This window comes from Dipteris shenzhenensis, chromosome 16 (genome assembly GCF_047967505.1).
Source record: "Dipteris shenzhenensis isolate YYH24624 ecotype China chromosome 16, Dip_SZ_1.0, whole genome shotgun sequence".
NCBI classification, from domain to species: domain Eukaryota; kingdom Viridiplantae; phylum Streptophyta; class Polypodiopsida; order Gleicheniales; family Dipteridaceae; genus Dipteris; species Dipteris shenzhenensis.
Window position 1 is genome coordinate 30317282 of NC_141611.1, and position 14216 is coordinate 30331497.

The 14216-nt window shown below is 40.5% G+C and overlaps 1 protein-coding gene across 2 annotated transcripts; it reads left to right on the forward strand.

The window, feature by feature from the left end:
- Window positions 1–1853: 1853 nt before the first annotated feature.
- On the forward strand, window positions 1854–4178 carry LOC147892816 (uncharacterized). 2 transcript variants are annotated; one of them, XM_087387543.1, is made up of 5 exons: window positions 1854–2076; window positions 3139–3252; window positions 3344–3447; window positions 3542–3673; window positions 3850–4178. In XM_087387543.1, exons 2-5 carry the CDS (start codon window positions 3195–3197, stop codon window positions 3874–3876), a joined length of 321 nt encoding a protein of 106 aa, XP_087243669.1. In that variant the 5' UTR covers window positions 1854–2076; window positions 3139–3194; the 3' UTR covers window positions 3877–4178. The 2 variants fall into 2 exon arrangements, with proteins under 2 accessions (XP_087243669.1, XP_087243668.1); XM_087387542.1 differs by having other exon boundaries at window positions 1855–2076; window positions 3132–3252.
- The last annotated feature ends 10038 nt before the right edge of the window (window positions 4179–14216 follow it).

The following is a 14216-nucleotide window of genomic DNA, read 5'->3' on the forward strand; positions in this document are numbered from 1 at the left end:
CAAATGAGCGCACAACATGGCTTAGACTACAACTAGAGTGATCTGCATAAGGTATGTCTAAAAAATCACGACCCTACAACAATGACTGCTATTGAAAATAGGACCTAAGATACTTCAAAACATGGGAATCACTGCATAATCAGACTCAACAAGAGAATCTACAAATATTTCTCTTCTACTGGAACTCGGGAATCCCAACCGATGAATGGGAAACGGGGAGTCAACCCTTGCAATTGACCTATAATAAAAAAATCAAAGGTTTGAACCTTTGAATGGATTTTTGCGATTTGACATCTCAAAGAGCATAAATTCTCTAAATCTCAATGGAATCGCACAAGAGCTGACAGGTAGGAGTTTTTGGGCCTTCGGAACGTAATGGAACAGATGGTTTTTGAAACCGTGGTCCCAATGTAAACTCCACTGGAATGCGAATGATGAGCAACACAGAAGTTTTGGGGCCTCCTGAGTCCACCAGAATTGACAGATCTACAAATGGTTGCTTCAAACTTGAGTTCCAACACACTGGCAAAAAAACGTTGAAGCAGAGAAAGTGAGTCAGAAATCCAACGAAATGATCCCAAATTCAAGAGTGAAGGGGTTTTCAAACTCTCGAAGTGCAATGGATACCAAAAGCAAGCAATGGTTTTCTTTGCAAGTCATTCCGAACTCTCAATCGTCGAAAGGAACAGGGAAACCATTAAAAAACGTCTTTTTTGCACCGAAACTACTTAGAGAACTTTCCAAAGGTTTATGCACATTAGGATGCAAGTAAAGTCACCCAATGGAGCTTCTCCTTCCTCCCACAGAGCTGCAGCAGCAAACTTCGGGCTCTAGGCACACTCAGCTAGAACACCCGCACTTTGATACCAGTCAAGAGATCTCAACAATGGAAGCAGAATGGAAGAGGATGAGAGAGAGGGAGAAACAGAAGAGAGAGACACACAAGTTTTGGTGTGTGTAAAACACCCTACTCTTCTTTGTCATTCATTTATATATGTGTTTGAGTATTGTACACAACTAGGGTTAAGGTACAATGGCCTTTGACCCCCACACAGGATAGGGTAAGTAATGTGGTGTGAGCTTATAGGGCCTCCTCACACATGCCAGTGGGGCTGGACTAGCCCCACTAGCATGGAGGATTTGCATCCCCATGGCTCCAAAATGCTACGCCTAGCATTTTCCCTGGCATCGGACCGTTGGTCTGGCTTTGTGGATTTTGCCAACTCTAGCCCAGCATTAAAATGCCCAGGCCTTGCCATTAGTGCACAAACTGCGAGCTTCTTTTATTAGGTCCTCATTACTCTCACAAGCCGGAATCACAAAGCTTTCATGGGGAAGTGCTTTTTGCAAAGCTGGCGTAGTAAGGGCGGGTTCAGACTAGGCTGGTAGACACGGGTGTTGTGAAGCATTTTGAAGCCATGTCCACAGCTGTGGTAGTTCACACTATCTGGTGGACAAACTGTATATAAAGTAAGAGGCATTAATGACATGCAAATTTGATTGGCTTGATGGGAAGGCATTCATTGTATAGGTCCCTCGTCATGGATTCAATCCCAATTAGGCTGTCTCGCGGCCCTTTTCTTTCACCGGCCATCTTATGGGCGGCCTTCAACCCTCGAACAAATATTTTCAGTTACCACTTTTGGGCCCGCGTACGCTATTGGTCCAAGCGTGAGGGCGCCCTTGCACACAGCATTTTGAAAAATGGCCGTCGGCCTAGTCTGAACCCTGCCTAAATCTCCCTACAAGAGTTCCAGCTGTAGCATGAGCGCGGGCAGGCCGTGAGTGACAGGGCATGAGATGATGGATGGTGGACGAGAGTTGGTAAAGTCAAGTGAATCTTGGTCAAAGGAAAGCCAAGAGCACTTGAAAGAGGAGAGAGAGTAGGTGGAAGGATGAGTGTAAAGGCAGAAGCTAACGTCTTCTCCTTCCAAGAGCCAGATTTTAGGGTTCTTGACCTAAAGAGTTAAACTTGCAGCAGAAGCATATGCACAAGGAGCTCCAACAAGAAGACCTCCAGAAACAAGTTCACGATCAGCTCCTCCAGCTTCAAGCTCGTCGTCTCGCTTCCTCATGGTATTTTGCCCCTTTCCTCTTGCTTCCTTTTGGCTTTCGCCCTTTGAGCACGGTCCTTGCACTTCGATCTTCCTCCATTTGCTCGCATTCGGCCCGAAAAGCTCCTCCCTCAATCTTGTATCGGATTCTTGTGCTCGATCCTACCGTAGCTTCCTTCCCTTCGTCTCTGCTCATCTGCTGTATGCCTCCTCACCGTAAATCACCCTACGAGGGTTAGGCTGGTCAGATTGTTAACCGATCTGTCTAGCTGTGGTTCACAGCTCAACTGCCCATTGCATGCTGTTCAGGCAATAATAAATCATGTGGACATCACGTGGCAGGACAAGGTAGATCTTAATATTGAACACGTAACGGATCTGTATATTCAGTGGCTACTGTGTGTGATGGAGCAGATGATTTAAGCCTGTGCGTATCAAGTCGAAACTGCAACGACTTTTTTGGTTTTATGCTATGAGTTTGGTAAATATTATAGTGCCGCCTTTGTGCTTTGACTTTATGGTTTTTGGGAAGGTATGTGATTGTTCGCAGTCGACAGTCTCGCACTTTGCTTCCAATAGGTCGTTGCTTGAAGCGACATTTGGTTAGAGTAGCCATTTGTCCGTTTGATGCGCTTGCTTGTAACAGATTGTACTTCGAGTTTTGGATACACATCTCCTTTCCCATGTGTGTGTACACCTTTTTGAGATCTGAACTGTGCTTGGACTCCGCTGAGATCTGTCCTGTCATTGTTGTGGAATTACCCACATAATTCTTTCAATTAGACATGTCAATTCAGTAGAGCAGGTAAGGTTCTTGGTACATGGCTGTTTGAAGTGGGTGTAGCCTCCCCACAGTTTACACGTCTGCATACTGGTATTTGCCTTATCTCATGGTGGATAATAAAGTTGGAATTCTATAAGAGTTGTTTTTCTGAGGGAAATATATTTTTGGCCGTGCATTTTTTTGCAGATATTTTTTAGCCCTTAGGTTCGGGCTTCTTTTGCATTCAGATTCCCTCTTAGATTGGAGTTTCATAGGACGGAAGATCTAATCTGATTCGTACATTTTCATGATAGGGTTCAGAGACCGTGAATCCCAAGGCATACCCTTTGGCAGATGCACAACTTACGATAACCATAATGGATATCGTTCAGCAAGCTGCCAACTACAAGCAGCTGAAAAAGGGTGCAAATGAAGGTAGATTTAGCAGCATTAGAACCTGGAGTATATTGTTGTTTGGACAACTTTTCTGATTTCCTGACAGAGATGTGGAATTCTGGATTTTTAGCAACAAAGACCCTGAATAGGGGTATTGCAGAGTTTATAGTCATGGCAGCGGATACAGAGCCCCTTGAAATCCTGTTGCATCTTCCATTATTGGCTGAAGATAAGGTTTGCATCTTCCATTGTTGGCTGGAGATTAAGGGAAGTAGCTGAGGCTGTGGCTGTGGCCGTAAAGTGTAATCTTTATTTGTTATCTTTTCAGAATGTTCCATATGTATTTGTGCCCTCCAAGCAAGCATTAGGACGAGCATGTGGGGTATCTCGTCCTGTCATAGCCTGTTCTGTCATGACAAATGAGGGAAGTCAGTTGAAGAGCCAAATCAATCAGTTGAAGGTATGATAAGGGTTTTGCAGCAACTGATAGCTATGGCTTTCATTAGTTTGAACATTGTTTCTTAGTATGGAAGAGTGTGAACGGTGAAGCACAGTATTTTGTAGCTACCACATGCATTGTTATCTGATTTAACCCCAACAGATAATATTGAAGATCCTCTAATCTGCTTGTTACAGGATGCTATTGAAAAACTTCTGATCTGATCAAGCATTACACCTTATGGTTGCACTCCAATAAGCTTCAGGCTTTCGAGGTAGCAGTAGATACTGGCACTGATGAGATGGCTAGATGGACGAGGATGGTGTCTTGCTCGTGACTTGTCCAGTAGAGGTTTTGATCATGGCCATTGAGGTGTTTGAGCAGCTGTTGGCCAGTAATCTTAGCCTTCATTGTTTTTTGTATGCTCCTAGAAATGTGAGGTTTGGGCATTGCAAGTGAGAGGCCAGTGCAATGAAACATGATGTTATGTAAGAAATGAAATGGTGCTTAGTCTTAGTTTGATCTTCTCAAGGATGTAAAAAGAAGACTTGCAGTTCTTACATAGCAGTTTCATCAGAGTTGTGCAAGGAAGTCCTTTCTTAAATGATTAGGTTCTCGGTGGTGTTTCGTTCAAAGTGATCAAAGTACGCCAGAGTTCATTAAATGAAATAACGTGCAACTTAACCACTATTGGACATGCTCCTAGTAGCATGCCGTGAGATTTATTGAGGCTGCAAAGCACTGACTGTCTCTAGTTTTATGTGCACTAATTTTGCCAATGCCACGTCACCTTCTGTATAAGACCCTCACAAAATCTGAAGTTTAACAGTTTGCTTATGTTCAATTGATCTTCTGCATAATTTCAACTGAGTCTGATGGTGAGATCTCCGTTCCTAACCCATCTTCTCTTGCTTATTTTGAAATAAGCATGAAGTAGAGCAACCTGAACTGAGGCTCACATTTTTTTTTCACTTTGAAGTCTCATTGGAACATATAAGAGGGCAGCAAATTTTTTTTTTGGACAAGAAGTTTATCTTTCTGAGTGCTGAATAATGTAGAGAGCTGCACACTAATATGCAACTGCCAATGTTATCCAATCAGTAGAACTAAGAAGGGTACTAGTATGGAAGTCTGCTCAATGGAGAGCTTTATCAACCTAGGTTATGTATGTTCATTCAAGTACAAAAGCAGTTGTTTTGGATTAACCCTAGAAAACAAATGACATGTGCCAGCTTCGAAACACCAGTCTCTGATTCCTTATGCATGATCTTGATAGTGACAATGTATATTGACTCACCAAAAGAAATGTGGCTCCTAGGAAGAGTAGTTTCCAAATTCTAGAGTGAGATTCATATCTAGTTTTAGCCTTCCCCCTTGGCGGTAAGGCTTCTATTCCTCTTTTTCGAATGAAGAAATTGGTGTGTTTTGTTTGTGAAATGAGGGTTGGCTCTTGTTATTTAGTACTATTTATTTTTCTCTCGTTGTCTTGTTGGCTCTTGTTATTTAGCACTACTGACTATTTTCTTGTCCCACTATCTATCACACACACACACACACTACTTTCAATTCATCATCTCAAGCATGCCTTTACTACGAATGATATCTACCATTCAGCTTGTTTATGGAGTGTTGCTTGAATGTGTGCGTAAGAGAGCTAAATCCTCTTAGATATCCATTCAAAACTTGTTTCCAAAGCTCAGCTACAATGTGTGCATAATAGAGCCAATACGCTCACATGATCCATTCAAGGCTTTACACATGTAAAAGCTTTTTAAGAGTTCCATATGCTTACACAAGTAAATGGGAATTTCCTTTTCATCCACCATGCATCCAGTTAGTTCTGTTATGACTCTAATAACACTCAATTTTTAATATCTATGACTCTGTTTTGTGCCAAGGAATAATAACACTATTTTTAATATCTACGACTGTTTTGTTTTAATAACACTCTAATAATACTATTTTTAATATCTATGACTCTGTTTTGTTAGTTCTTGTTTGAGTGACTCTCCTTCATGCTTTCTAGTTTGCTTTTATACTAAAGTTTTGAACTCAGGCTTTCCAAAAGTATGCTTTCAAAATGATATATAAAAACGATGTTGCATGGGAAAGCAACAATGTCTTGCATGTTGACCTCAAACTTTAACATCACATATACATGTGATGTAGTGTCCTTAAAAATAGAATCCATCATGTTCACCATACTCATCATCTGAGACATCCGGGAGACTATAGTCTTGCTCAAAGTGTGGAGGTATATGTGTATTCTTGCCACCCTCATCCTGTTTCAAGATTTCATGTAAATATAAGATCTTGTCTCAAGGTTTCGTGGCATAATGGTATCCAATATTAATCACGAACTCTAATAGCATTGACTCATCGATGATCCATTATCACGTCAACACCAACGGTGGGTACTGGTGATTCGTCGATCAAATTTTGAACAGAGAGGGCTTTAGGCTCTTAAACTTTAACATCTTGCAGACTTCATTTGACATGATGTTGATACTTAAGTCTCCATCAAGATCACTCCCTTCATTGTATGGGTTTGGACCTTGATATCGATCATGAGTATCCCTTCGTCCCATATCGTTATCTCCATTGTTTTCATGGTACACGCAATGGACATGGCTGCGGGTCGTCGATCCATTATTGAATTGTAAAACAATTTTGTACAAGTTTGATCAATTGGCCAACCAAAATTGTCATATTTACTTGTGTAACTTCTCCTAAGCTGTATAATCTATGCTTGCTCCATTGATTGTTCGGTTGTGTCTTCGTTCGAACGTTTGTTGTATGTGATTTTTCGTTTGTTTTACTCTAATCATTACTCCTTAAGTTGTCAACCCAATGTTTCTCCCACTGATAGCTAGTGGAAGGATGAATGTGTTGACCTAAGAAGAATTGGTACCCATGGTGCTCGACTAGGAGGAGAGATTTTTGAGTCCTTCCCATGACAATTTCTCAGAGGCTTTTGCAACTAAGCAGAAGGGAAGGAGTAAGCTAACAAATGCAAAAATGGAAGCACTAAAAGCTTCACATACATGTAACCATTGTGACCAGAAAGGTCAATATTAGTGGTAGTGTCCTCAAAGGGAAAGAGAGGACACTGAGGAGACAAAAGTAGATTTTGTGGCCATCATAGGGTTCTCACTCCACACTTTGCCATTGTTTAACATGGGTTTCCAAATCACTTTCACCATCCTTGAAAGTACTTTCAACAATTTCTTGCTTGATAGGTTATTAAGAAGTGTGCATTCTCATTTATAGAACTGTCTTTTGAATTTGAGCAAGCTCCAGATGCTCAAGCATCTTTCTCTTCTCACCTGCGTGAGCCATCTACAAATGCTGGTAGATGGACAAGCTACAACGCACAAATCGATTTTGATTCAATGCTAGCTATCGAAAATAAATTACTCTAGCAATTTCATAATTTTGCAAATTAGAGTGTAACATGCTATTGTTGCTAGATTCAAGTGTAACATTTCCAAAATTTAACTTAAACACCAAAACATAAGTCGTGGAATTTCAAAAAGCATTACATGAGACAACTAGGCCCTTTGGAGTCCCATATTTAAAGAGTACAACCACAATAAAAGACTGTTGAAATTTTTGCAAATTTAAAAATTTCATAAAAAGCAACTCAAACTTATATTTGAAAACCTGATGCAATGACTCGTGCCCCACAGTGGTGGAAACTACATAGAATTAAGACCTCTAGGGACAATCTTTGTTCAAAGGGTCAAGGCTAGTATTGCTCATAGATAGTATCCATAAAAATGAGGAGTTTGTTCCAAGGGTTGCATTCTGGTTTTCTAAAAAGGTATTGCCTATTGCAATTACTCCTAACTCGTGGTGGTGTGAACCAAGACATACCTAGAAAGTCTTTGTTCCCAAGGATGACTTTCGTTGATAGATAATGTTCATCAACAAGATTAAGAAGGGTTAGATTGTGGTTGTCTATATGTTTGAATTGCCATGAGCATTGCTCAATGTAGTGACCCCTACCCCATGGTAGTGGGAACCAAGATGTACCTAGAGGGTCTTTGTTTCCAAGGATTGCGACAAATTTCGGTGATAGATGTTGTCTATTAACAAGGGCAACAATGTCTAAATTTTAAAGAAATATCCTTAAGGTTATGGCCTAGGTTCTAGTTTAGCGGTTAGGATGGGTGCGTGTGTATGGGCCATGCCAGCATAGGTCATGAAAAGGCCAAAACAAAACTATACAAACACATTTTAAAGTTCAATGTAAACTATAACATGTAAACATAAAATTAGACTCTACAAACATACTTACAATTTAACTCAAACTATAACATTGAGAAGAGAGAGAGAGAGAGAGAGATGAGAGCTAGTCTAGATCTTTAAAAATGTAAAAAGAGACTATGAAAAGATATTTATAGTTCAACTCAGTCTATAACACATGACTCAAGAGATAGGTAAGTGCTCTCCAAGGTCAATAAAAACTTAAAATAGTACTATACAAACACATTCTACATTTTATTTTTATAACACATGATACTCAAGAGAGGTGAGTGCTAGTCTAGACTATGTAAACATATTTATAGTTCAACTCAAACTAGAGAGAAGTGCTAGCCTAGGTGTTCAAAAACTTAAAACAAAGCTGTGCAAATACATTTTAAATTTAACTCAAACAACAACACACATCTTGAGAGAGAGTTAACTACTAGTCTGGGCATGCAATGAGACTATGCAAACACGTGCTGGATTCCCCTCTTTAAAGAATACATCATTTCACCTCCACCCTTGTGTACATGCTCAATCCCACACCTCTTGTCAAGTTCATCTCCAGTGTCAATTCTATCCAATAGTACCAGAGATTTTGGTTACCATCACGCTTCTTGTCTACCTCTCAACCTCGTGCAATCTTTGTTTAGAGGTGCCATCTAACTTCTGAATAAGTTTCATTTAGAGTTTGTCTATCGGATAGGTGCCATCTAACTTCTGATAAGTTTCATTTAGAGTTTGTCTATCGGATAGCTACTAATCAACAAAAGGAGGCCACTTCATCTATTGGTCATTTCTTTTTTTTGCACAATCCCATTTTCTCTATGCAGAGAGATAAGCGATACTTATTTAGTCAAAACTATTTAGAAGTGTTGTTGTTTTATGTTTTCTCTATTTCTATAGGCCAAGCATGTTTTGATTCAATGCTCCTACCGAGGTTAATCATTCAATTGTAATTTTTACCTCATGTTAGAGGCTAATCTATTTTGACATCATCTTTCAAAATCTACTTTTGCTCTTCTTTGGCGCAAGATCTACCCATCCTATAGTTGCATATGTTGTCCGAATGCATTGAAATCTTCATAGACTCTACATACAGCTCAAATGATAGTGCGTGTCTATTCCTCACAAGATGAAGTTTGTGTGATCTATTTGTATGCAATTGCTTATCAACATTATGTCCATCTAATGCCCATGGTGTTGATTCCAAATCTACATCTAGTCTAAGGGCAATTTGATCAATAATTTACTTCAAATTATTGTGCACTTGTTGGGAGATCTTTGCAACCTTAGAGAATAGATTTAACATGGCAACCAATATTTTTGGAACAGCAAACAATCCATCCATTCATTCCATCAAGAAGCAAGATTTCATCACAAAGTTTTCATAAGTCAACACATGGCATTAGTTGAAATCCATAAACCCTTGGTTTGCAATACCTTTGGTTTTTGAACTATCTGATTTTTTGGCCCTGCAAGGGTCCTAGTGGATGGTCTTGTTTAGTGATGCTAATCAGGTCCAAGGTTCAAATGTTAGCTCATTTGGTCAAGTTTACCATTTTAAATGTTGATTTAGTGGCTTTTTAGGGCTTTCTAATGTGTTGTTAGGGTCAGGTATTTGTCCTCCTATGGAGATCTTAAGTGCTTTTGTCTTTTGCTAGGTATTTCTCTCTAGAGATGGCAATTCTAAGTACTACGCTTTTGTCAAGTTTACCATGTTAACAAGTGGTTAGTAATAGGATTAGTGGAAGTTTAGGTCATTGTAATGAGTTTAAAGTTTACATTTTTGTCTCTTTGTGAGGTTAGTGACTTTGTCAGTTTGTGTGGATTAAGTTTTTGTGTATCACACCGCCTTTATTAAAAGCATATGATATTATTTAAATGAGGGTATCTTGCTAAAATGTCCATGTCCCTACTCATGTTTAATGGCCCATTCCGTCTTTCACCTTTTGCTTTTTCTCTTCTCCTTTCCTTCCAATTTACACTTACAATAACACTCAAAAAGGCAGGGCCTTAGCGGGATTCCCATCTTGTTACAATAGCCTCTTGAGTCTTCTAGAATTTCACTAGACTCCATTATTATTTTGAGAATTTCTTTTCACAGGATTCTTGCATCAAGAAGGCATCCATAGGCATTCTTGATGTTGTGCATATCTCATATCATTGTTTGCTCTCTCTCAAGTGTACATCTTATACTTGGTATACTTCTATAATTGCATCTTCAATCTTGACATGTCTCAGTGTCTTGCATGCACATGTTCATTCCTCTATTTGTTTCCTTAGTTTTTCAAGGGCTCTCGATTGAGGGGCGGGGATTTCTTGGAAATTTTGTGTTGTAAGACATGATAAAGAGACATCTTTCTAAGTCCATGATGATACTAACTACTCAATATGGATATTCATGATAAAGAGTCTCTTGGCAACTAGAGGGCTATGGGCAATTTTTCGAGGCAAGAGTCTCATCCTACTTCACCAACTCCTTAATCATTCCATGGTAGCACAAAGAGGGATTCAAACTGTAACAACCCCAATGACTAAAGATCAAAGACATTGGTATGCTTGTGATGCTCAAGCAATGTTCGTGATTGCTCTTTTGGTCAAGTAGATATTTGTTCCTCACCTCCAATCTTGCAATAACTGGACCTTGAGACCATATTTTGCTCCCATAATGAAGCATGAATCATGTACTTGATGGTAAGAGATAAACAACTTGTCTATGAATAAGGGTGATTTCATTATAGAATACCTTACCAAGGTAACTGATCTCAAAGAATAGCTAATCAATACTTGATGAGATAGTTGATTATAGAAAGTTGATAACCACTATTGTTCATTCCTTACTTCAGTCCTATCAAAGTTTTCACACCACCAAATGTCTCTTTGAGAGGAGGCGGCAAAATCATTTCCTTTTGTTGTTGGATTACTTCCATGAGGAGCAGACAGGAGCAGACAAGAAAGAACAAATCTAGAGGTGATGTAACTCAAACTATCTTCTCTAAAGACAAAAGCAAATCAAAAGGTGAAACCAAGAAAAAGAAAGGTAATTGTCATTATTGTCACAAGCTATCACACAAAGAATGTCAAAAGAAACTTACCAAGCAATCATTGAATCTATACACAGTGCTACCATCGACAATAATGAGAAGGAGCTGAAAGAAGACACAAACTTAGTCCAAGATGATTGGTCTTTCTAGAGACATTATTATTATAAGGGGGGGATGTTGATAGGCAAAATTCGAGGACCCCAATTTTGAAGTACTACTACTGATAGGAACTAGGTGAAATTGATACTATTGTATATATTAGGTCATGTTTTGTATGCTGGGACTAGATGTTTATTTGCATGAAGATAGGAACTAATTGTTTATTTTGGAATCAGTGGTTGATAGGCCAATGGAGGCATGGGTGAAGCAAGAAGAGGATATTTTGTAGAAGAACTGAGCATGCATGCTGAAAATGAGGCGGGTGAAGCAGGTGATTATATTTCCAACTAAAAAGAAGATCGTTTGAATGTGGCAGATGCTCGACTAGTCCGTAACCTTGAAGGCTCACAATTAAGACCCTCCACCTTAGAAGCCCCTATGATGCCTCCTTGGCAGCAAAACATGGGAAATACTCCCTACCCAACAAGTGACCCTTATAGTCCCATGCCTGTAGGAAACATACCAGAGGACCTCCAAACCAATCTGTTAAGCCCAACCTGACCCAAGTCATAATGCCAATGCCTAATGGGCCTGGATCCTCCCATCCCAACCTTGTGCCATTAAATCCATGGAACCCTTCATCAAGACCATCAATGTATGGGACATCGCCCACCATTCCACAACCTCCTCCTATATCGCAAATGGTCCTTAGAGATGAAGCTATGAGAATCCTAGTGCAAGCACTAGGAAGGGGGTCCACTGCTCCACCACCAATGTTTCTAAGAAGGGATACCAACCCCTCATGGAGCAAGCCCATCACAATCTCCAAGCTAACCACCAATTTTGTAGGACAAGAAGACCTAGTCTCCCATGTTGTGACATTTGAACAAATCTCTGCTTTGGTGATATCGGGGATCTAGACAAGGTTAATGCTTTTAGCTTGAGTCTTGATGGCAAGGCTAGACAATGGTTTAGAGCCTTAAACCCTAAGGAGAAAATAAATTGGGACTCCTTGCGTAAATCTTTCATTGTGGGGTTTGCCCCTAGTGGTCCCAAGTGGAGCCCGCTTAACCAGATTTATGAGGTGAAGCAGGACACTGAGTCCTTAAGAGACTACATCACTAGGATTAAACATCTGAACTCATGATGTGAACCTCATGAGAGGATGAGTGATGTGCAACTTCTGCCATGCTTCCTCATAGGGCTACGAGATGCTAAGCTGCATGATCATCTGTTTGCTATGAATCCCACATCGTTTGAGCTATGCAACAAGACGGCGATACGCCTAGGGGATAACATGAGGGAGATGCCCCAAAAGGATAAATCCTTAGCTTCCTCTGATATGTCCCAAATAGCATAGGCTTTAACCTCAGAAGCAACCAAGGTGCTAAACATGGAAGAGTTGGAAACAAATCTATTAAACAAGTTGAGCCAACAATGGAAGATAGAAGCACCAAAAGATGTCCCTAGCAACCCCCATCTATTCCCATGAAGAGATAACATATGGTGTGAGGTATGCACTGGAAGTCCTCCCACTAAGGAATGCCCTTGTCTTAGAGACAATCCAACACTCTATTGTGCCCATTGTGTTCGTTGGGGAAATCATGACACATCCCAATGTCATTATCCTAGGGTGATTCCTCAACCTATTTACAACAAAGGCTGCATCTACATTGCATGCATGGCCCAATCCATCCAATGAGGCACAATTAGCAATATAAGGAGCCACATCAGCCAACCAAGGCCAATTTAGGGCTCAAAATATTCCATTACCCCCACCAGTACTGGGACCTCAATCACCACCTCCACGAATTACTCCCCTGAATCAAGTATTGGTGGAAGAGCTACTTAGTGATTGGGGAGACCCAAGACCTACCTTCAATGGACACAACTATCCCCAAAATGGTGACAATGCAAATTGGTCTAGCATTATAAGTCACTACATTATACAAGGTGACCAGCAATACATTTCGGTCCACCGAACAGCACCGATTCCTCAAAAAATGGGATATTTGAACTTGACCAAGACACAATCCATTCAATGCCATATGTGTCAAGGGCCACACCCAACCAATGAGTGTCCATATAAGGGGCAATATAAGCAACCAATCACATGTGCACCAGCGTCTAATACACCACTACCATTGTGCACTAGGTGTGGTGTGGACCATGTTTTTAAGGATTGCTCGATGAGAAGGCCATCAAAGTCCACAGGCCTTAACTTGTTAAGCGTTGAGAGAGGCCAAGTGTCATCAGTATCATGTTACAAGCTAAAGCCCTTAATAAAGAGCTTTGCAAACAAGCCAAAAGGGACAAAGCTAGCACATCACAGCTTAGCGAGGCAACTGAATCAACACAAGTAAGCACCAAGGGTGCAACGAAGATTGGAAAGCAAAAAAATAAGGTCATCATCCAAGATGGGTCGGATGAAGATATAGCCTCCCTAGCAACATCATCTTCCTCTAGTGATACTCTCTCAAACGGTACTAGCAACAACCACCCGCATGAGGCAAATGGGGCAACGATAACAACTTCAACCCATGGCCAAGCCACAACACCTAAGGGTCATGGTGAATATCCCAACTCATGGGTGGGGAAACAAAGTCTCACCGAGGTGCATAAATTGAAACGCAAGTGCCAAGAGCAATGTGAGCAAAGGCTCAAGGAAACCAAGAGTGCAAATACAATTCATCCAAGACATGAGATAAATGCTCGAACCTCAAAAGCCTTGCAAATACTTGAAAGGGTAAATGAAGAAGGTGTGTCATGACCTTCAACAGAGGGATCCACCCTAATGCCATAGATGTTTGAAGAAGACTCTGCCTTGCAACAACTAATGAGGATGACAACATGTCCTTAATGGCTTAAAAGAGTCAAAATCAATAGGTAGGGAACCTACCACTAGTCCTCAAGACATTGCAGGATTAGTAGCCTCATTCCTGTCCATTGAGATCAAGATGCCCATCGCAACACTATTACGGGGTAGTCCTACTCTATGGAGAGACCTCTTGGATTGGATGAATGGGCAAATAGTGACACCTCAACCCACAAATCTTGAGAATGTTGAATCTCCCAATCACACTCAAGACCTTCCAAGGGTGCCACTCAACAAATTGGACCAATATTTTGAAAGTGATGACACAAATGCAATGTTACCCATCTCCTTCTAT